A 23,988-nucleotide genomic window follows, 5' to 3' on the forward strand; every position below is an offset into this window, starting at 1 on the left:
CCCCAACATGAACACAGTGCCAGGATTTTAAATTAAAACAATGCCTCAATAACAGATTCACCTTCCTGAATGGTCTCAGACAGGTTTCCTACAGCTTTAGATTGCTACTCAAGAACCATATTACCATCTATTTGAGAGGCTGGAATCCCGCTGTGCTAAAGCCTATCCCCATTTCTTAGAGATTATGCTTAGAAGGGACTGTATATATTACATAAAACTAATGTTAGAATTAAAAAAAAAAGAATTAATCTCTAACCTCATGACTCAATCAAAACAGTTTTATGCCAATTCTATAGGGTAGAAGATGGATTAAAAACCCTATATAGCATCAAATGAAACTCACGCTCTGCTGCCGAGCTGCAGCTTACTCTGAGGTCCAAAAAGTTACGAGGAAAAAATAAAACAAGTTTTACTACTAAATTCCTGTCATTATAGGAAAGTAGTTAAATACAGAGACACAAACAGGAAAAATGCATGATCTGCGTTTTCATGAGAAATGAGATAGTTCTACATCAAAATAAGGACAGAATATTAGAATTCCAAAACAACTGTTGAAGCAATCATAATTGAAGGAAGAAAATCACTACACAGAACTGGGTTATAGCCAATCTGATTTTATGTTAATTTCCTATAAACGAAGGGAGTTCAGTGTCATACTTCCTCCCTTCATTAATTTGTATTTCTTCATGCCTATCTAATGTGGCAGATAGTATGGCAATCTGTGTTGTACAATTTAAAGGCCACTCAAATGTACTGAATTCTCTCTGTATTAAGATTCTGACATACAAATCAGTAGTAGAAAGATACACAGGAAATCCTGCTCTTGACTAGCTGTCCTACAAACTACAGACTTTAAAGTAATGTTCACTCAACACAGACTTACTCAAAAAACTAAAAGATGATGGAAAAATCCTCAAAATCTAGAACAATATACTGGACTGTATTAGAAAATTGTCTGAGTTAATGTAGCAGAAGAGAGCTGCAATAGGTAGCCAAGCATAGCAGGAGTTGCAGCAAAGACCAAATTTATTTCACCAAGGTTTTGATGAGCAGATAACTCACTTGCCTTTTTAAAAGCTACCAGGCTGCAACATCTATAGCTCTCTACACATCCTTCCCAGTTTGTTTCATGGGATGTCTATTGCTTTACTACACCCAATGATGTTCTCACGACACTATTCAGGGGCCTACATCTCATTTGTGTTTTGTCCAAAATGCAAAAGCCCAAACCAACATACAGAAGTGCTGGTAGTTTTTTTTGCTAGTTCAGAATAGGATGCATATTCCAATTCCAGCAAGAGTTTATTTCCACCTTAAACGTATTAACAATTCCCAGGTTCTGCTACATACTAGCACATCTTCCTGCATTTTCAGTAAGCAAGCCTTCTCATTAAACAATTCCCCTCTGAAAAGAACACACCTATTAATACAGGTAAAAATAATTTTCTCCACTGCAGACCTTGAAATTGCTGTAAGATCAACATTAGGATGACTGTGGTCTTCAGAAGGTTATTGTTTGGCCTGCACAGCTAAGGAACTTACCGCTAACGACGACGTACTGTTCAGTCGGCTGCCTATGTAACTCTCATTAGCTGAGCTGGGACTTCTTCCTTCTGTTGCACTGTGTGACATTAAAGCCCTTCGAAGAGCTCTCTTCGGTGTTTTTGAGAAAGAAAATGCTCTTGTAACCTGGGGAGTTTGACAAGCACTGTTATACACTGACAAAGATCAGGCTGTAATAGCTACTACAATAAGCTACTATTCAAGTTTTGAACATCTGTAGGACAAGCCCTGAGCCAGGAAGATATGATAGCTCTTCCTCACATGAAAAAATTAAAACCAAAAGACAACTTGCAAGTGGGTCTGACTTTTAGGAGTCCCTACAACCCATGCTATTTTCACCTGTCTGCATGACAGCAGCATTTTGGAAAAAAAAATAAGAGATGAGGAAAAAAAAAAGTTAAAAGGTTAAAAAAAAGTCTGGTCAACTAGACTTCCCCACATTCCTTGCATTTTGAAAGGTCAGATCCCCTTTTCATTAAGATTCTTTCAGTTCAGCCTTCAGCACCTTCTAAACTACAGTAGCCTCTACAGTTTTCCTACGAAGCAGCATCATCTTGATGAGATTAAGCCTGCATCAAGGCTGCTGAGAAGAATGGAGAACAGATTCCTCCTTGCTGCTTCACCCTCTGTCAGTCCCCTCATATTCCACAGGCTTCAGTAAAACCAGACCAAAAGCACAGCCTACATGACAGAGCAGACAGGCAGCCCTCCTGCTTCCCAGGCAATCCCTCTCAGCAATGCAGAGCACACTTCAATTAAGAGCAGCTTAAGCCATATACAAAAGAAAGCATACAAAGGCAGAAAACAGCCTTCAACACTTATTTCCTTGTAATTTTGAAGTCTGACATTAGAGCATGCACAGTTATCTTACTTTTGAAAGAATTTGAAATTTGATAACTGCCAATACCATTCAATATGCTAAAAGCAGTTACAATTGAGGTCTGTTTTCCTAAAGTTTAGTTATTTGAACATGGTAAATAAAGTTCCATAATGATATCAATAATACCTACACAATATTTATAACTACAATACTTAAAATACTCCAATTAAGATACCCCAAAACTACCCTGTCAAAGCCCTCAAGTACTCCCTACCTTCTGCCTTTAAGGACAAAACTTATGAGTTTCACTGAGATTAAGTTCTTCCCACAACTGCTTTAAGTTCTACAAAGCACCTGAAATGGAATACTAATGCCATTCTGACTAGAATGAATTCTGCTGCAAAGCACAACTTTTGTAGTATCTTACCTTTTTTGATGTTTTCTTTATTGCCCTAGATGCTCTACTTAAAGTACTGTCCATATCTTTAGTATTTACTTCAACTGAATCAGGATCAGCAGCATAAATAAGGTTTTCCTACAGACAAAAATAGTCTTAGTGGTTTCACAAAAATAAGCACTTGTAAAAATATCATTCTCTAATTCATGAAGTCAGGTTTAGAGATTTTTAATAGCTGCATTCCTCCGTATTTCTCTTAAAATACAGAGAAAGAAACTATTTGTGTTGAAGTGGTTTCATGATATTAACCACCAGTAGTCAGTTACACAATTACTTGATTACCTTCATGTTTGTTTATCCAGTTTCAAGTTCAGGGGTAATTAAAGCAAAGGCAGTAGGTCTGAAGCACTCATGATGAGTTCCAAGCTAAATACTTACTACTTTCACTGGCACATAAGGCTCTTAAGAAAACCGTTAAGGACACCAAACAAGGTCTATGGCTATTCCCACTGCCTAACAGACTAGTTAAAGTTTTGTACTGCCACCATGTGGCAAGTCTATGCTATCTCTCATTGTCGCACAGTACTGAGAGTTACTGAAAACCCAAAGAAACTTTAGACCGAAGTTCAACTTGCCACTTACATTAGCAAAAAATTTACGTACTCACTACAGACCAATAATTACATAAATTATAATTAATAGTATTCAGTATAATAGATTGCTATTTGTCAGCATACGATTCTGAATGTCCTGGGCAAGATGAACTAATTTTGTTACATATAGACGAATTTTCTATTTTATTAAATGGTATTTCCACTCCTTTCTGTTATACTTCATAGAATCAAGAGTGAATACAGGTGACTGATACAGACTGAAGTAAATTAACCTGTCTGAATTATTCTGAATTACTTCTGCTCTGCACTTGGAAGAAAGAAACCACAATGCCAAATTTCATATTCCAACATTCCTCAATGAGATTCTAAGCAAGACAGAAGATATTTTACATACAAGTGTGTTCTAAAGTACTTCAAATACTATACACCAAGAAAACAATGCAGCTTCACATACCGAATGAATTTTCAGCAAATTTGAATTACATATGCATATATTCTTATATATTCATATATAGTTAGAACATTGGACAAAAGACTTTTGCCCTAATTGGAAGGGATCTGCACTCCCAATTAATAGTTTCTGGCTGTGAAAAGTGTGCACATTGAGCTTTTAAGATAAGAGAAGGCCAACATCTCTCTTATTTCCTTGTTCTAAGGTTGGAGGAATGTCTGTAGGAGGATGATGCTTCACGTCCCTTACGCTCTCATGCCCATACATAAAAGCCAAAAATTAAATCTAACACAAAGAGTTAAACCAACACATAATTCACAATGCTAAGATTGCAGATAAACAGTGAAAGCAAGCTGAAGACAATCTGGTTGAGATTTGCCGAAGATCAGCAGTGCAGATTTTGAATTATTTATAATTAATCTGTGCTGGGTGAAAGGTGTGATTCTCTTTCATGTACTCACTAGCTTCTGCAGAAGCTAACTTTGAGGCTGCTTCCTCTTCCACTTTTTAACCACTTACTTGCCAACATGCTAGCACAAAAATTTACTGCTCTACTTCATCTAGAGCATATCCACTATTAACAAGTTCTTTATTTTCCTGTATTTCAAGCCAACAGAGCAAAATATTTCCAGACACCATGGCTGCAGAGAACTTACTGCATCTGCTTTACAAATTGTGTTAGCTACATGTCGACACAATGTTTTCAGCCAGTCTTCTTTAGGAGGTTCTTCACTGGTCATTTGGAAACTGAGTAGCTTGTTGTTGTGTTCTGTAGGTGGACGTACAACCAAGGCAAAAGCTTTGTGGCAATCTACAGAAGTTTTAGAAGAACAAACAAACAAGACAGAGGTAAGACAAAAGAATTCTATTTCATATGACTTCCCACCCCAAAGGATAATGGGAATAATCTTTTAGAGTTAACCCTTCAGCTTCCAGAAGTTAGACTTACAGGTTACGTAACTTAGTACAAGGAATTTATTATTTGCGCAACTGCTGTTTTATCACCCACAAAAGAGCTATGAGTTCTGTCTGCATGTCTCAAGGAGACTGCAACCAGTTCACTCACCAAATAGCTTGCATAGCATAGACTAGACTATTTAATTCTTACTAATACAGCAGTGAATATTCTTTAACTCATGAATTTTGGACATATCATTCCTTTTGTTGACACAGAAGAAGGAAAACATTTACCCTGTTGTGTAAGGCAGTGAAAGCAACCAAAGATGTCAGTAATAAATATGACATTCAAGTGCTGTAGTTGAATTTTTAGACTTGACCAACATTGCTCACTTAAGAGCAGAAAATAAATCAATTGCTGATACTTTAGAGAATATTCAGCCAACTCATGCTAAACACAGATAAGGAAAGAAACAACAATTTTAAAAACAGATCCTCTCAGTCAGGGCAGCTGACCTCTTCCAAGTAGTATACTGAAGTTCTAAGCAAATATTAAACAGATGCTTGTCTGATGGGAGGCATTTATATAAGTCCCTAAATAAACGTAGGTATCATATGAAGGAAAACCTCTTAAGAGAAGACTTAAGCTAAATTTCTGTAGGTAGTTTTCAGCAGTTAAGCAACATGTTTACAACCTACCTGCTTTGCCATTCCTGTTTTTCATTAAGTTTCTAGATACAGGTACTTCAGAGAAGAAACCAGAACAATTCCAACATGCATACTATCACCCCAAGTGAAATATCAAATGTATCTTTCTAGGGACAGATGTTGAACCTACTCTTACTTAGAAGTCACTAGCAAGGTTGGAATACTATTTGTAGTACTGGTCCTGCTGCTCTAGTAATGCATTATTTTAGTGAAACCTTTATGGCCTCAGTATGGCAAAGCAGCCACAGAAATTGTGAATTTTGTCACAATTTTTCTGTCACAAGATTTGTGATAGAAAATTTAAGGATTTTTTTTCCCCTAAGAGGCTAAGCATTACTCCTGAGCATTGTTACCACCATTTACACAATATTTAGTTTCATAACAAAAGCCTTTGTCTCTGCTTTGGACTGAAGTCTCATCTGTTTTCTGTAGTTTGTTTGGTTTTTTGTTGTTTTTCTTTTTTCTTTGTAATTTCAGAGCTGTCAAATGCACTACTTTAAGTCATACTGTCATTTGGTTAACGAATGGTTTCTAACTCCACCTAATAGCTCTGTCAGATCTAGCAGCCCACAGTGAGTCTTGAAAAGCCAAAAGATGCCAAAACAAGACACTTTCAAGCTTGCAGACAGCTTCAAACAGCAGCTTATACTAGAATCTCATACCTAACTTGTCATACAACAAATATGCCCTGGCATTCTGTCTCACAATTGGAAAACCTTCATCCTTTAAAAGGGAGTTTTCATTGCTGCTGGGGCATTTTAGATCATACAGACCTTCTGTCTCCCTTATATCCAGGACTTTTTTGATCTGGGAGAGAGGCATGAGTACAACATGCTTAAGAGAAGCAGGAGGTCTTGTGTGGCCATGAGGACTCTTGAAAGCACCAATGACTTTGTGACGCTTCCTTGCAATCTGCAGTTAAATAAAAAGACAGGTTAAACTTAAAGTCTATTGTTGCTTTGTCTTCTGTATTCTTACCTTCTAAAATTCAGGAATGAAAATAAAGTCTTGTTACAGAGAAATACACTTGGAGTATTTTAAAGAACTACATTACTGTATGACAAAAGTCTTCAGTGAATTTGAGATAAGAGATGCCTATAGATAGTTCAAGTGGTCAAGAAATACTTGTTACTTAGCAGCAGTACCCTCACCTCTGGAAAAAAAAAAAGAGGGAAGGCAGCTTTGTATTATAAGTCTCAATTCTACCCTGAAGAACAAGCAATGGCACTCAGAAACCTACAACAAGTCAGTCAAGGTTTAAACACTGAAGACAATGCCTATATGCGTAAATCAGAACAGACTGTGGTGAATTCTGTCCTAAGAGTGTTATTTGCTGTTACTCATCCATGCAGTCATGGAATAGATTTTGACAGTGGAGGTATGTTAGTTTTTAACTTTACATTAAAAACAGAGGTAACATCAGTCGTTTTTATTTTATAGAAGAGATACTTTCAATTAAGGTTCTTGGCTTGTTTTCACTTTCCCTTCCATCCTTCACAAGTGAAAAGTGAAACTAAGCCAGCTTTACTCCTAGGTATATTACTTTTCATTATGTATCTCCTTAACGTAATATTAGTCTAGATATATAATATGTGGATCTGCTTTCCTTGTTGGCCAAAGCACAAACAGCTCCATCTCAGAGGTATATTTATTCATATTAAATACAATTAAACTTTAAGCAGACCAACAGCCTGCTGAGCCAGACTCCTTCACTTTTTCATCCATTAAAGTGCTATGCAGATATGTAATTAAATATATTGAGAATTAAGCATTTACTTTAAACAGAAAAGAATAGAAACTTATTTCTCAGAGAAGTATATTATTTCTCAGAGAAGTATAGATATTGGCATACAACACAGAAATGCTAAAAAACTACTGTAATATTATTTGATACTACTGCATGTAATAATGAAAAAAGTTCCGTCAGTGACAAGACAAGTATCAGTCATTTATGATGCTAATTTTCAAAATGTGTTAGATACATTGGCCTTATTCCCATATAGAATTGTTAATTGCTTTTCCAAGGTAAATATGCCCTTCACTGCTCTTTAATATCAACTACTTAATCTTGCTATAAAATCATCCAAAACCGATCAGTTACTTGTGTTACTTATACAGTACCTACCAAAAAGGTAACATCAGGATGTGTTGAACTATCAGCTGTCTGAGTCTTAATTCTTAATTCTTCTTAATTCCGTGACTTAAAGTCTGTGACTTGATTCTGCTTCAAAGTTTAAGTTTTTCTTGTTTATATTCACAGTGGCAAGCATTTTACAACTCATTAGAAGTATTCATACAGTAATCTTACCTCTAAGCAATCGTTAAACAGAAAGAGTGTGACCTGTTCTCCCCTGTCACAGAGGTCATCACCAAGTGCAACAGTTTCCAAACGCTGAACTAAGCTTCGGTGAGAGGACAAGAGATTGGCCTATGCAACAGAAGAAAAAAGCTCATTAAGCATTTAATTCAAGTGCTGGATTACTACTTGCTTACAGCTTAACACTGAAAATCTATTTAAAACAGTACCACTGCATTTTAACTTCACATATTCTTGCAGAGGGAGCAAGAAAGCAAGCAATCATTTTTACAGGTCTGCAACTTCAGAAAAATTACTTACTGGACATCCATCAACTTCATAGACAACATCAAAGAACTGCCTTTGTGCTTCTGTTTTCCTCTTGTCTTCATTAATATGTCTGAGGAAAGCACATTATATTACATTTATCTTCAATATCAAGCAACTGTAAATGATTCCACTGCATTTAAGACAAAAATAATTAAGCTGAACATTCAGAAAGCTTACAGAATAGTACTTGGACATACAGAAGTAGAGGGAATGTACTCTACATGTGTTCAAGCACCATATGCTAAGCAAGCATACATGAAACTTCAGAACTATAACATGAGAAGAGTATTGTTCTATTAGCTGACACAGCATTCAGTTATTGCAGTTTCCCTTCCTACCCCAGGAGGAAGGAACCAGAGATCAATTCTCATATGCTGCATTCTACAGGTCTCTCAACACCACCCCAAGTCAACACTACAGTTCACCAGAAGTCAAATGCAAGAGTAATTAGACATTAAAAGTTGTTAGAAATCAGACAAACATTTGCTCAAGTAAATATATAAAGTCTCATTGGTGAGAAGAGGTGAGCCTTATTATCTAAACAGCTTCAGCTTGAAGCTTGCAGAATGGTGCCCATCAATAGCCAACACAGGAGCACAACACAGATAAGCTTTCACCAATACTACACAACCTCTCAATGGAAATTTATATACACAGAAGACTTAAAAGATGCTATCTACCCCTTACATCTCTTCCACTCTGTAGAGGACAGAAATAACCAGAACAGAGCAGACAGGACAAAAGAATCAAAAGGTTCAGCTTCACACACAGGTAGGAAGTCAGCAGCCATTCAAATAGAAGCAGTGGGTAACAACAGAAGCTTTTCAAGGACATCAAGGGCTCTGGCACAGGATGACAGAATGATGGCAGTGCCAGAAGGGAGACTGATCTGAGAAACCACAGATTAATTTAAGTATTTGATAGCATGTTTCCCCTCCATTCATTCTTCGGCAATCATGGTAATCACCACTTCCTGAGGAATGCATATTACATACACTTAAACGGAGACAAAACATATGGTAGCAATATGCTGTAAGTTAGGACAGTTTAGAAGAGATGAATAGATCCACACATCTAACAGTTTTGTAGAATGAATTTCACTTACGTCATCACTTCCTTTAATGATTCAATAGCTCTCTCTAGAATTATTTTATCTGGGTTGTCTTCTGCTGTATGCTTCTTAAGATCTACAATTCAAACATTGCAAGTTTTCAAACCCTTACGAATAAAACGTTGAGAATTTGAGAAGTAGGAAGACTATTTGATTTTTAAGTTAAAGCCATTTCATATCATTTCATCCCCATGAACTACCTAGCACTGCAGTCTGCTAAAAGCAGCCTTCAGTCTTCAACTGAAGTAGTTGAACACGTGTGAGACTTATGCACCACTGTACTTATGTTGGCATATGGTCCTTGCCTTCAGCTTCCAAATACAAGTTTAACTGCATGGTAAGCTTACATTGCCACCATTAATAGCCAGTTTTACAAGGACTAGCTACATGCTTTATTAAGTACTCTGATTCCTGCCTTAAGAAGTCGATGTTGTAGTCTGTGAAGACAATGTTAACTCACACAGATCTAACAGATTTTATCATTATTACAGTAAGTGGGTGATCTCAAGAGAAACATATGAAGCTGTAGCCTTGCTGATATGAATTTATCTCTCATTCAAACCTCAGTTATATTCGTACTTAAGACGACAAAACTGTTTTCAGAACAAGCTTTTCTTCTGTTCCTGTATATATCTGAAGTACACAAGTGAAATTTTCTTAAACAATGCTTTCTTCAGTAGTTGGCCTTGCTGATCGCCATTCAGTGTGATTAACTCACAGAAACAAGTATGCTTCATGTGAGAAAAGCCACGCCTAATCATGCCAAAAGCAGCATTACCTTGGTATTTAAAACACACAGAAAACACAAGATTACCATTTAGTAGTAGAACAACACTAGGCAACCTTTGAACAGGACGGATAAGTAGTTCAGCTAGGCTTTGACGACCACATTCTGGTTTAGCTTGGTTTATCTAGAAGAAAAGGGGAAAAAAGGAAATAACTCTTATTTTTCCAATTAAATGGTAAAAGTGTTATATCCTCCAAGGCTAGGAATGCAGTAGAAGTTTCCCAGAATCTTTCAACACAGGTACACAGTCGTTAAGCAATCATGTCAGAAGACATTCAAATCTAGATGGCGTTTATCACTTATCTTCTCAGAATGATTCAACTGTCCATATGACCAACTTCCCAGACTTTGCTCCAGATCCTAAGGCATAGTGAGACAGGGGACAGCTGGTTGCATTCTTTATCATTTCCCCATCATTTAATCATTAATATGCAGAAATAGACCCCAATACCTAAGAAAACAAGGACTGAGACCTTTAAGCTTGATTTCTTTGGGGTTTTCTTGTTTTGAGATATGCTTGTTGGATGCAGATTTAAAGCTACACTGAACCAGCAGTCAGTTAAATAGGTTTATCTAGAACCTTGGAAGTATAAAGACTCCTCTACAATTTTCCTTTGAAGAAAGTCTTCTCTTAAATCCTCACACTCCTTCTCATTAGCTGCAGGAATAGCGAGACGTTCTACCTCCTTGGAACTTCATAACTGCCAGGAGTGTTCCCAGAATAGCTTTTAACTCACAAGTCTTTAGCACCAGGAGGGGGATCAACAAAGAGAAAAGGAAGGTATGTATTTGGGAGACAAATAACTTATTCAGCATATAATCAAACTAGCTTAGAAGCTGTAACAGACAAGGAACCTGGACCTCTTAGTAAAGAGTCTCATGAGAAGCTTAAGGGATTTAAACTCAAATCCTTCTTATTTCTGTCTCACCAAAAAGCATTCAACGTTCCTTCAAGTTTTTAAAATTTCAAGTTCCTCATCAACTGCACTGAACAGTTTACTTGGTGATAGTTACCAAGTTCGCACAACTTTGAGCAAAACACTTACCTTCAGGAAGGCATGAAATCTTGGCTTCTGTTTTTCACATCTAGTAATAGTTTCCTTGCTCATTTCAAAGAAGTTCACAAATGGTGGATATGTCTTCAACAAGTCTTTTGACTGAAAAACAAACAACTGTTAGAGATCCACTTTACATGTGACATAGCATTGCACGTATATTCATACACCCTGAGCTGCTCAAAGACACATTTTGATGAAGAATAAAGCACTGTTATGTGAGCATGCACAGGTTTACAAGTTAGAACATTTTTGAATGCCAAATGTTCTAGGTTCAAGGCTACTTATGAAATACAGACCACTCTCAAAGATCAAGTACAACACGTCAATCCTAGAAACCACTGAGAGCTCTTATCTAACACAATACTTTCAGTGAAAGTTTTGACAATTTTAGATACTTTCTCCAGTGTGCACACTTTTAAGAAAAAAGACATTAAATCACCATAAGAAATACCTCAAATCAAGAGCTTTTGAATACAAAATATTCTTTGCCTCAGCATGATTAAGACAGCAGAAGCACAAGATAAGTAGCAGGCTTACAGTGTTAAAAAGTACTGCAGTCCCAGACATAGCTTTCATGTTCTGTACATTGTGTACTTGTGAAAAATAAGCAGTCATTATTTACACATTTTAAGCCTTCAAGGAAAAATGCAAGTGTCTTCAAAAAGTTAACATGCTAATTCCATATTATCGAAAGGAGGCAGAAGATCACTAAGATTACAGAAAGAGTTCCTTCTACCATTTAAATAGAAAATGTCTGTAGCATTACAAATTGAAGGCTGTTGTTAATTACACCTATTTGAAGTTTCAATCCATAATGCAAACAGACAGATGCATACACTTAATCTTGACAGGGATTACTTACACAAAGTATATCACTTAACTCAGCTAAGAAGTCTGAACAGAAGACAGAATGAGTCAGTGTTCTTGCTTACTCATTAGTGCTTTGCTTGTGTTTGCTAGATCCTACAGTGGGTCATTTGTAAGATAGTAGTTCATAATAGTTCTAACGCGAAAAAAAACCCAGAAACTTACATATTTAAGAAAGATATCGCCAATACTTTTGCTTTCAGTCCAATTCACCATAAGATCTTCCAGGTCTTCCTAGATTAGGTGCAAGGGTGGGGAGAAAAAAAAAATAACGAGTGTCAACTGCATAAAGCTTTAAGATGGGACCAGTGCTCTGCCAAACACACAGTCAACACAGAAACAGATAATAAAAAAAGGCAACCCTAAAACCCACACAACTTCACAGTAAGCCTCTTAACTTTATTAAGAGATGATAGCAAAACTCCTCTGGTTTACTAAATATACAGTTTTGAATCAATAAAAGCAGAGTCTAACAGTGTGTCTGAACTAGTCAGCTCTGCAACAAAACTGCGTAAGAGAAGTTAGGATTAAATGATAATTAGCACAGGTTTCCCTCACCGAGTGCACCAAGGGTCGAGAAGAGTAAGAGCAAGCTGTTAAGCACGTATCAGCTTGATAAGGATCAAGCTTATTTATTCTCAGCTAATAACAGGAACAAGACAGCATAGCTGAAGTTCAGGATTCGCTTTGAATTGAAAGGTTTCACCACTAGTCTCCATTTATTTCTGCTCCTATCTTCATTACACCAAAGTTGAGAAGAAACAGACAACCTCTGTACCTAAGCAATTTTGAGTACAGTTTATAGATGGCAGTAGTAGTTAAGTACAATACTCAGACTTCAGGTACTTAATTTGTAAGTTAACTTCTTAAAAGTATATTTCAGATTTGCACTTAATTCATCCTAATGAATCTGTATCCATTCAGTAGCTATAACTTAACACATGCAGAAAGAATTTGAAGTTTGCATCATATCTTCCTCTGTAGGAGGAAGTTACAGTTTACCTTGATTTTAGTGTGTACATCAAGAATATCTGGAATGCTGCCAAATATAGTCTTAATCTCTTCCTGTGCAAGTATTGGTCCTCCAAGTTGTCCTTCCTTCTCCAATGGAACTTGAAATAACTGATGTATTAGACAAAGAATCATTATATCTTCCATGCATTGTATAAGAAATAGTTATGAAAACAATGGTGGTTTTTTTTTTTTTCCCAGATCATCATTTCCTGCAGTCACAATATTGATACATCCTGCTCCCACTTAATAAGAACAGATTGTGGAAGAGTGGTTTCCAGATGTAAACACTAGGTTAATTAAGATTACTGTAGAATAATCCCTTTATCTTCTCCTCTACTCACACACATTCTTTAGGCATGATAATGAGCCACAGCGGAAGCAAACTTCCTAGGAAGTGAATGAAGCTCTTCCTGTAAATTGCTTGCTATTCTGCTCTTCTTGCAGTAGCAAACAGACTTAGCATTTTTTTTCCACCTCTTTGCACTAATATCTTAAAAACCCAAGTCATGAAGAGCCTATTTTCTTAAAATAGAATATTTTTGTATCAGCTATAACTTCTAATCTGAGATCTGCAGTTGGTTTATGACCTCCAAGCTTTATAATTAACATCTTTAATATACCAGTAAAGTTGTAAGCTCATATACATCATTCCTCACATGCCTTTGTTACTCTAAGTTCTGAAAAGCCCAAAGACCACAAGTCACTTACCTAAACATTAGGAGTCTTATTACAAATGACTTGTACTTGCTGTAATACCAGCTCACCTGAATAATTGTTGTAAGAATATCAACGTAGTTACTTTCTGTCTGATATAATTCCTTTGCAACCTGCCATCTTGCAGACTGCTTTAGTGGAAGAGGAGTGGAGTTTTTCGACGGCCTTGCACAGGATTTTGGCGTTTCTGATTAAAAGATATTTCCAAAAGAAAACAGAGTTCTATGATAAATTAGAGTTCCTGAAAAGGTCACCCTCCAAGAGGAAAGCTCTCAGAATTCAAGGGAATTAAAGAAAGCTAGAAGGCTATTCTTTATTTAGTCATCAGAGCTCTGTCTAAAAATGACTTTATTAGTCCTATTATAGACTAATAGTAACGTGTTATTCCTCAGAATAAGTCTTAGACTATTAAACCACGAGTAAGCAATTTACAGACTGGTCAGTGACTCAACCCTCTTATGCTTAGTATCAGTTGAAGGCTAAGTGCTGAACATCATTTACACATGGGAGTTATATTTTTCTAATTTTGCTTGGCTACATCAACAAGTCTTTCAGGTGCCTACCATCTTTGCATTGTACATGCAGCCCAAAACCACTGAATGAGATCAGTCTTTACAAGCAAGAACTGCAGCATTTCACTGTAGGTAGATGACTGGTACAAGTGGAAAATGAGGTAGATGAGAAAAGAGGGTAATTTTTCTTAAAACCTGTTAACTTGGAACAGTCCACTATTTTTATATACCTGCATATGTTCTGGACAGCAGAGATCTGTACACACCTATTCTGATGTTTAAGTCCATTATAATCACAACACTTATTAAATAAGTGCTATATCTATTGTTTTCATAATATCACTTCCTGAAACTGTCCACTTATGCTGCATTAGAAGCAGCTTCTGTATGAGGAGTTACAAGAGTTCTAGCACTATCTGGTAAACATTGTCATTGAGAATGAGCTTATGTTTCTCCGATTCCTTGACTTATGACTGAAAGGCTGTGCCTCTTTCAGATTGCTTACATGATTTACAATGGTTTAGGTTGGAAAAGACCTTAAAGATCACCCGCTTGTCATAAGCAAGGACACAAAATATTGCCCAAAGCCCCATCCTACCTGGCCTTGAACATCTCCGGGGATGGGGCATTCTCAACTTCCCTGGGCAGCTAGTTCCAGTGTCTTACCATACTTACAGGGAACAATCCCTTCTTAGTATCTAATCTAAATCTACCCTCTTCATTTAAAACCATTGCCTCTTATATACAAGAAAGATATATTTTTGCAGTCTTTTAAAACCTTCTTTTAAGAGTACCAGTAACTCTCCTCTCTGCAAGTACTGTTGAATATGCTTACTGTGATGAAAAGAAGCAGCCTGGCCTCTGTATCTGAATGCCTCACTTTTACCCTGCATCCCACACACTTCAAGGAGAAAGTCTGGAATTACCCAGGAAACCTGAAGCAAATCCTGAAAGACTTCTCCATCACTACTATTATCACCTGTATGCAGAGATATCTTAAGCACTGCAAGTGCACCTAAATGAAGGTCTTTAGCTATACCTCCATTGGTCGTGCTTGATTCTGGAGTGTTAGAGATGTCCAACAAGGACCCAAGAGAAAGCGAGTGTTCAGCTGACGGGCGCTTCCGAGGAGGAAAAGGTGACATGTCTGTTTCTCTAGTCAGCTGTGCAAGAGTCTCTTTCAAACGACGTCTTTTACGATTGCTGTTTGGAGTACTCAGAGAAAGCTGTGACACAGACTTTTTGAGGCCAGGACTCTCTGACTGTAGAGAAATAAAGTTCAGCTTAGTCTTTTTACTTGCTGTTTCCAGCACAACTCAAGGCAAAGATAGGCCAGATGAGCACACACAACATCCCCTCCCTCCCCCCCCAAGAAAACCAGACAAAGCCCTATTTTTATTTTGCAAAAAAAAAAAAAAAAAAAGTACATACATTTTTTTGTTTCTGTTTTTGCTTTTACTAAAACTTGGTTCAGCTTTAAGGAAACAAAATGTTTTCTCAAATCAATAGTCTAGGGGTAAACTTACAATTCATCACCTGGGATTTAAATGCAGCTTAAAAAAAAATTAATTTCTGGCCCCACACATACTAATTTCACCACTAAGTACAAGCTGTGTTGAATCCATTCATATAATACACACCTTCTCAAATAAATACATGGACTCTCCAGCTCTGGCGTCCATTTGAATGCTTCCCCAGAACCACTGAAGAATAAGGAAACCACACATTAAAATCACAGTGTTAAAAATGCTCAGAGTAATGTATGTAGTATTATGGCAATTTGCACACTGAGTGCAGACAAGTAGCTTAAACTAAAGAAAAAAGTCTCACATGGAGCAGTATACACATGTATTCCTTCAAGAATCTGTAAGCACTAACCTCTTGCTTCACAATATAAAGTTTCTTTAAAGGTTCAAATGGAATCTCTTTTACTGTACTTTCTTCAACCACTAAGTGTGTACACCTTTCATCACCAACTGGTAAATAACATCCTCCTATAGAAATAAGAAAAAGAGGTAAATTGCAAGACAGAATATTATTGTTAAAGTTGTTTGCTTGATAGCTTTACAGCATCTAGTATCAAGGACAGAAGTGCCAAGGAGAAAAACTTGCAAAACACCCCACATATTAACAGCAGCAGACAACTCTCAGCATAGCTGAGAGGGCATTTAAACCTCTCTGGAAATAAACATTATGCTTTACTGAAAAGCTTGTCTTCCTTATTTGTAGAACAAGGCAGATATACTCTGTGTGACACAGAGGTTCTAGCTTGTGAATATTCTTATAAAATCTTTAGAGAAAAAAGGTCAGGGAGAAAAAAAAAAAAAAGAACAGCCAACTTCCATGTTTTGAGGACAATTTGCTATTACAAGCTTGTTGCATTCCCACACCAGTAGCTCTATTGCATACATGCTCTAGCAACACAAGGCTGGAACCACATCTATCTATTACCTCATGGCTGTTTATACAACCCTTAACGTAAACCCTACACCAAAAAAACCTCAAACATCTCAAGCGTTTCACCAGTAACATTTCACACAAAAGTTGAAAGTACCCTAGGATATTTTCAAGCATCCTGCAATTTCTTTTAAGATGGCCTAGCTTCAATCAGTCTAAGAACTTTCAAGTCTTCAACAGCTATAAGAGCTAAGAAATGTAAAAATCAATTTAGAGCTTTCCATGTTGAAGATTCTTTACTAATGCCTTATGATTCATGATCCAGGATTTTGTTTCAGTGAAATCTTTCAGCCATAAGTCCCGTTCATTTCAAAGGTCAGCATTCACAAACAACCTTGCATTTCTGTCATTTCTTCCATGTTTGCTTTCTCTTCATCTGAGAATCCAAGGAAACTTAGCAAGCAGTCCTGGAAGGGAGGAACTTTGAACTGATTTCTAATATCATCATCAGCTGCACAGAAGTCCCTAGAAAAAGGGTGCACAAAAGTAACTAAATCAGTACTACAACACCACTTAAATTCCCAATACTACAAGTGAACAGGTCATAAGTTCAGGGTTGAAGGAAAGTAAATACCCACATTTCATTCCTTTTCTCCCAAGCTTTATAAATCCACTCCGCTTTCATGATAGGAGTACCAAGACTTACAGCAATCTACAAAACAAGAAGTGCATAAATGGCAACAAATAGTTTTCTATTTAAGTTCCTTCCATGCCAAGAAAAATTCCAACATAACTATTACTTTTCAAGACACATGCTTCAAAAAAAAAAAAAAAGTGAACCTATTCCTTCAAAAAATTATTTGACAGCAAAACCTAGAAGATGCATCTCTTCAGTGACTAGAAGACAGGACCAATATCTACTTTGAAATTTACTCAAAAGTGCATTATTAGCTCAATATTCTTCACCGTAAGCACAAAAAAAAAAATCTCAAATCACAGATCCAGTGGAATACAGAATCTTTCCTGCTTCCTATGCTTTTTCAGGAAGATGTACATCCCAGTCTACTTTTACTAAATAGGAAGTGAGTAGTCAAGAAACTGCAAAGTTACCAAACATTGCCCTTTGAGGTAGCAAAAAAAAAAAAAACACCTATTTGACCAGAGATAGAAAGTAGGTCTTCTCTTTTAGTTCAAAAATCAGATAGACACATCTGGGAAGATTAACAGCCAAACAGCTCAAGGAAGAGAGAGTCCAGGAATATGGACGCTTTTGTCATTAATCAAGTTACAATACCCTGTCAACTGAATGCATCCTGAATGCCTTTCCAGTGTTGACAGACAAAAAGAATATATACAGATATTTGCACATAAATGAAGATGTGAAAGCTTACACACAAGTTTTTCTTAAAGGTGTGCAGAAATCAAGTACTGAAGTTTCACATAAGTTACTTCAAAGTATATTTGCCTGTCCAAAAAAATGAGCAAACACGTCATAATAATTTGGTTGATGTTTCAGCAATGACATTACCTTAACACTCTGGTTCCTTTTAATTACAAAACTTGTCTACTACAGAAAAAAAACTCCACATTCAGGGAATTTTTTTTAGATTTCTAAGAAACAAACAGGTATCCAAGATCAACAGCAGATGCAGATGAATTTCCAGTTTGTTACATGAAGGAAATTGAGAAAGTTCTCACGAAGTATCATTCAAGCTTACATACTCTGAATTTATCTCCATGTGTTGAATTAGCCACCAGATGTGTAACTTTTGAGTTGAAATCCTTTCGAATAATTCCACCCATATGATGAACTAAGGTCACCAGCTTAACCTGCAAAAAAAAAAATAAGCGTACAGTCAATCTTTTGAAATACACAGTGCAGAGTGAGAAAGGCACATGAATAATTTACAAAAACAGGTGATAGAAGGTTACATTAAATGGCTAGGACTAGAAATGCTCCAGCTTGTTCTCTTTGTTTTTAAGAAGCTATAGCTGATAGAAGAACTACTTGTTTGCATTCCCCTTTCCCTCATTTTTTAAATTATTTTAGAGATCCTTGTTATGTAGCTTGACAAAGACTTCAAGCCATCAGTATGGTGATCAATATCATGCATAATGCCTTCATCATTTCACATGAGATAAATTTGAGGCATGTTATCCTCAGTGACTGGGTCAGTTCTACGTGAAGGCACAGCTACTAGAATTTTAATAAAAGATCGCAAGTTGTCCAGTCCGCATCCAGACTACCAAACATCTCTAGCCCTAAGAGCAAGTTAAGAATTTATATACTTTTACTTAATCCAAAAATCAAACTACTGACTGCCAAGCATCTAACAGGAATATCATACACCAACCCCATTACTGAGAAGGTAAAGCACTAGAGTACAAGACCACCTCATGCTTACTTAGGTCAAGACTCAAGTCCTAATAGCATGACAGCAAGATACAATAACAGCAAGTGCTCTGAAAGTACTGAAAACCTTTACCTGATCACACTACTTCCTATAAAAATACAAGAACATTAATGGCTAAATAAGATCTTATCAAAAAGCCTGAATCTACAAGTGTTTAAACAGCTACAACTCAGTAGCACTTATTACATCATTCCAATAAAAAGTGACTTTAGTTAAGTTTTGTTACTATCTATTGATGTCATTGCTTTTGGATGAGCAACAGAAGAATAAAGCAGTTCATGCCCAACATAGAAGTTCTGGGCATGGTTAAATCCTACAGGTGACAGAACAGAAGCGCATTATAAAAATCACACTTAACACAGCTTTACCTAGCCAAAGGGGAGAAGAAAAAAAATTCTTACTAATTCATCCTTCTTCCTGAATCCTGTAAAGCAGAGTACCAAGTTCAACATACTTGCACAGTACAGTGGACGGCATGAGAAAGGTAAAGGCTGAAACAAGATGAAGTTGGCTCATCAGTTAAAAGTATAATGATAAATATTTTAATAGAAGCAATATTTTTAATATAATAGTGTTATTCCTAGTATTAAAGTATATGAAACGCTAGTCCAAGCCTGCATTTTGAGTTCTGCATCAGCTTCAGATAACTAGAGAACTTCCAAATTCCAAAGGTAGTACGTCACATTTTCTCTTCCCCAGTCCACCTTCCTTTAAGTGAGGACTTTTGAAAGTGTCTATTAGTACATGTATGCTGTCTTTCATAATAGCATAATCCCACAACTCCCACAGCTACAGCAGTAGAGTTGTAATCTTACCACTATCTGGCCATGCTTTCTCATTAGATACAGTCATCTAATATGATACTAAAAAACTTACTTTTCTCCAACTTATCTTGACGACAATATTTGTGATTCACAGGGCAAAGGGAGAATATTTCGAACACTTCATACTTACAACTCACTGCATGGGAGAACTACTCAGCTGATCTCATAAGCAGCACATACCTCTCCTTTTTGTGCACAATGCAGTACTACTGGTGGCCCAATGACACGGCAGTCTGCTTTGCAGAGGTTGTTAAAGATGGAACCTTGGAAGTCTGTTACAACGAAGACAGTCTCAAATTCTGGGGAATCACAATCTCCAAGCTCTTCTATTGTATTCGTCTTTATGTAGGGAACTTTAATTTCCTTGAGCAGGACAGGAAGAGACAGGATGTTATTCAAGCAACATACTTGAATTAGGATCAAAATTAATTTTTATTTTTGACCATTATGAAAGTGTACAACTCAGACTTTGACAGACATGCTATCAAAAAGATAGACAAAAGCTGGATGAGAAACATTGTTTTCTAGTATAAGAATAGTTATGAAGTGCGTAAAGAGTTCTTAAAGCAATTCCTGGCTCTGAAGAATAAAAAAAAAATGTAATTAAGTAGTTTTACTTATCAATTCACAGTGACAACATAGCAGTGACAAATAACTACAGATAGAGAGAAAAAGAGAAGCAAAATGAAATGTCTCCCTTCAGACACAGTAGCTTAAGGTGCTTCTGGATGCAATTAAGAAGCACCACTCAACTTGAAACAGCTAGCTCCATGCTGCTTATGATCTAAAAAAAACAGAAGTCAGTTAAGTTCATTGCTTGGTATTTCTAATGACTTAACTACATTGTCTATCAATCACCAGTTCCAGATTTTATTTCCTAGAGTTTTGTTTTTTTCAATTTAAAGAAAACAGAGAATCACCTCTTAAGTTTAAATACAGTTTCAAGTGAAAAATAAGACAGTTAGCCAATCACGAAGCCAGTTCATGGTGAAAATTTGTGTTAGCTGAGTAAGCATTCTCACCCCTCTAGAAAACAGCTACTGAAAAGCTGCAGATATTGCTTCCTTGATAGATGTTTAAAGAAGTTGGAGAAAGTTTTGAGAAGATTGAAGAGCTGTAAGTGACGCCATCAAACATTTGCAGAACTTGTGACCATTATCCCAATTAACATAAATTAGAAAAGTCCACACATTTCAGTCCCAGAGAAGTGCAACATGCTGCATGCAATCACACGTGCTTAATTGCATGACATACCATATGGGCAATACTTTTTATTAGTTTTTCTTCAGATTTACCAGGGCTAGTTTCCTTTATCTTAATAACTGGCACTTCCATTATCCTAATGGTCTGTGGAAGAGGAGAACTTTAGTACAGAACCACATTAGTTAGCAGAAGTCTGAAAAATGACATCTCATTTCAGCACTTAATTTTTCTCTTTTAAGAAAAGCAAGAAAACCACCTCAGACACACATACCTCCAAGGCTTTCAGAAGCTCCTCACGCTTCCCTGCTTCCTGAACCAAAACTACTCTTGTTTCTATTTGAGGCATTTCTTCTGTTTATAGAGAAACAAGGATAAACATCCATATTTCAATAGAAAAACCCGCGTTAATTCTAAATCAAGCAATAACACCTAGAAGAAGCTGACTATAACCTTTTCAAGACAGCTTATTTATCAGGAAAAATCCTGAAAAATAAGTGTTGCCTCAAGAAGATTGCTCTGACATTAAGACATGCTCAATTGACCACGCAACATAAACTTCTAATATATGGTACAAAAGTATCCTTCAATTCATGACCATACAGTCAAAGTAAAATTGACTTGATGCTTGTAACAGAATTAGATAGCAAGACTTGCTGGAAGATAGACAGGTGGTATCTTTGCTAGCTTCTATGCTCCTAGCTGACAATGCTCACCATTGCCTAATAACTAATCAGTTTCACAAGGGAACATGAGAAGCAAAATTAGCTATCTTGTTCTTTTTTTCCTCCATGTATCAATAAGTTTTGAAATGAAAGGAAGAAGGGACAAGCATTGCCTTCAACAGCCATTTGATCAAGAAGACTGACTGTTTTGCAGGCAAACAGAAATCCCCTAGTGTGTTTTCAGCTGGGTTTTGGTTGCTTGCATCTTAGGATTAGTTAATAAACTAATTAAATTTCGAACGAGATTATTAATCTTTTTAAAGGCTACTTGTAATTTTGCACAACAGAGCAACAACAGTTTCTAAACACTTGCATCAGTTTATCACTTAAAATTATTTATTCCATAGAAGAATCTTTAGATACATTAACCAGAAGACTCATTTAATTTCATAGCTATAAGCCAAAATTTTGATAACAAAGAGCATTTAAAATTAAGACTCCTCCTTTGCTAGGAGAAGGATCCCATACAAACACCCTTTAGGCTACACTACATACAACTGCAGTTCAGCAAAGCACTTCCAGTTTTTCAAAACTTAACACCCACAGAGTAATCAGTCATTGTAAAACGTTGGTCTTAAACTTCTTACATCACCTTCAACATCCACGACAGATCCAGGAAGCACATTCTCTTTGGAGTTTTCTACAATTTTTGAATCAAGAACAGAAGTATCAGCCAAGAGGCTCCTCCCGCTTTCAGACACCAGTGTGCTGTTGTCAGCCATGATTACTTCTTTCTTTCTTCAACAGCTAGAAGATAGATGTGCTCATTTAAGCTACAGTTGCTGAAAAGCTCTTTAATGATCCCCATGACTAAGGCTGTCAGAAGTAACTTTAGACTTCTAAATGAGTTCACCCATTAAAATCCCACTCAAACTGAGAGAACAGTTACAGAAAGACTGGGAGTCACAGAACTGGTAGAAAGGATTGTCCACAAGTCTGTGATGGAAACACCAGCAAAAGAATTAGAGGACATAAAGTACTTTGCTAAGTTTTGAGTTTTCATGTGAACAGAATTATTTCTGTCACATAAAAACAAGCATCCAGAAGGAAGTACTATCAGTTTGCAAGCAAAGGGAAATCAGGTTTCTCAAAATGAATCAAAGCCTCTACAAAGCTTAAGCATGCATATAGAGCTATCCATACAATCAAGGCTACTGCCCTACATCACTACAGCACTGTAGATGTATCCATCGTTAGATGCCTTCAGTCTTCTCACAGATAGATGCCTATCCCTCCTTGTTCATCAAGGCGATGAACTGGAAGAGCATAGCTCTTAGTTCTTTCTTTCTGCACGGGTCTCTACCTGGATCTTGAACCTGAAAACATGTTTTAAGACACCTGTCCACAAGACAGCGCATTTTCTTTCCTGCATGAAGCAAGAAGTACACATTTCCTCTGATTCATCAGTTACGTTAATGTAAGTATTTACAAAGCAATATCAAGAATTACCTAGAATAACCCCTATAATCAAACTGCTGCAGCATAATAACTCTCTGTATCACTTTAACTGAAGAAGTGTTCCTACAATTTAAGTGCCCACTAAAAAAAAAAGCAGTTGCCAAAAGACACATTAAAGTGCTGCTTGAAAGAGATTCATTAAGTAGCAAAACTTGAGAGCAGCACAAGTAGTGCAACGCTTACCCAGTTACATGGGAAATAAGAACTGGAAGACAAATGAAGCATGTTCTGACACGACAACAACACAGGAAGAAAAGAAAAGCTACTTATCTGCAGAGTTAGATCACAAATTGTCCAATTAAGTCTACTGTCAATTTAAAACGCTACAGATTTCTTCACAAATTCAGATATTATCACTATTATGAGTCCTATCCTATCGCTGTAGTTATACCTAGAGACATATCAACAAATACACACTTCCAGAGAACCTTGCTGTACGTTACAAAATAACCCATACTTTGAGTTGGGCATTGATTTTCTAGATGGTTTTCCTAGTTTATTCACGTGCTTTTGCTTTGGATGCTTTAACTGTTATAACAGCCCAGATTAGTCAATAACACAGCAAAGCTAGTTGCCAGAGCCACACATGGCAGTGCCAAGGCACAGAACAAACAGCACACACAGAAGACGTGCACACAGCAGCTTCCCCCTACATAAGAGGGAACAAGAGACCTAATTATAAACGCTGCGCTTTGGGAAAACCTGAACATCGCAAGATATCCCAACCCTAGAACAAGGCTTAAAGGAGGAGCTGTCACCAAGCTCTCTAAAGGAGGCACGGGGCAGACACGCTCTGCAGGCGGGGTGACGCCGCCAGCTGCCGCAGCGCTC

General features: G+C 36.9%; 1 protein-coding gene across 4 annotated transcripts in view; it reads right to left on the minus strand.

Moving 5' to 3' along the window:
• The window catches only part of ECT2 (epithelial cell transforming 2), a 27,754-nt gene that overhangs the window by 3,368 nt on the left and 398 nt on the right, over positions 1-23,988 (minus strand). For 3 of the 4 annotated variants that reach the window (XM_010716894.3, XM_010716892.3, XM_010716893.3), the window contains exons 2-24: positions 22,292-22,446; positions 21,249-21,328; positions 21,029-21,121; positions 19,955-20,137; positions 19,352-19,441; positions 18,259-18,366; positions 17,175-17,248; positions 16,931-17,061; positions 16,018-16,133; positions 15,780-15,842; positions 15,179-15,401; positions 13,678-13,814; positions 12,902-13,021; positions 12,065-12,133; positions 11,021-11,131; positions 10,002-10,098; positions 9,182-9,263; positions 8,068-8,146; positions 7,759-7,878; positions 6,224-6,362; positions 4,502-4,656; positions 2,811-2,918; positions 1,543-1,689 (exon numbers count right to left, since the gene is read on the minus strand). In XM_010716894.3, coding sequence (XP_010715196.1) covers positions 1,543-1,689; positions 2,811-2,918; positions 4,502-4,656; positions 6,224-6,362; positions 7,759-7,878; positions 8,068-8,146; positions 9,182-9,263; positions 10,002-10,098; positions 11,021-11,131; positions 12,065-12,133; positions 12,902-13,021; positions 13,678-13,814; positions 15,179-15,401; positions 15,780-15,842; positions 16,018-16,133; positions 16,931-17,061; positions 17,175-17,248; positions 18,259-18,366; positions 19,352-19,441; positions 19,955-20,137; positions 21,029-21,121; positions 21,249-21,328; positions 22,292-22,421 — 2,655 coding nt within the window. In that variant the 5' untranslated portion in view covers positions 22,422-22,446. The remainder of the gene's footprint in view (positions 1-1,542; positions 1,690-2,810; positions 2,919-4,501; positions 4,657-6,223; positions 6,363-7,758; positions 7,879-8,067; positions 8,147-9,181; positions 9,264-10,001; positions 10,099-11,020; positions 11,132-12,064; positions 12,134-12,901; positions 13,022-13,677; positions 13,815-15,178; positions 15,402-15,779; positions 15,843-16,017; positions 16,134-16,930; positions 17,062-17,174; positions 17,249-18,258; positions 18,367-19,351; positions 19,442-19,954; positions 20,138-21,028; positions 21,122-21,248; positions 21,329-22,291; positions 22,447-23,988) is intronic. The other variant, XM_003209199.4, reaches the window with a different exon arrangement.

This window comes from Meleagris gallopavo, chromosome 11 (assembly GCF_000146605.3).
Source record: "Meleagris gallopavo isolate NT-WF06-2002-E0010 breed Aviagen turkey brand Nicholas breeding stock chromosome 11, Turkey_5.1, whole genome shotgun sequence".
Classification (NCBI taxonomy): domain Eukaryota; kingdom Metazoa; phylum Chordata; class Aves; order Galliformes; family Phasianidae; genus Meleagris; species Meleagris gallopavo.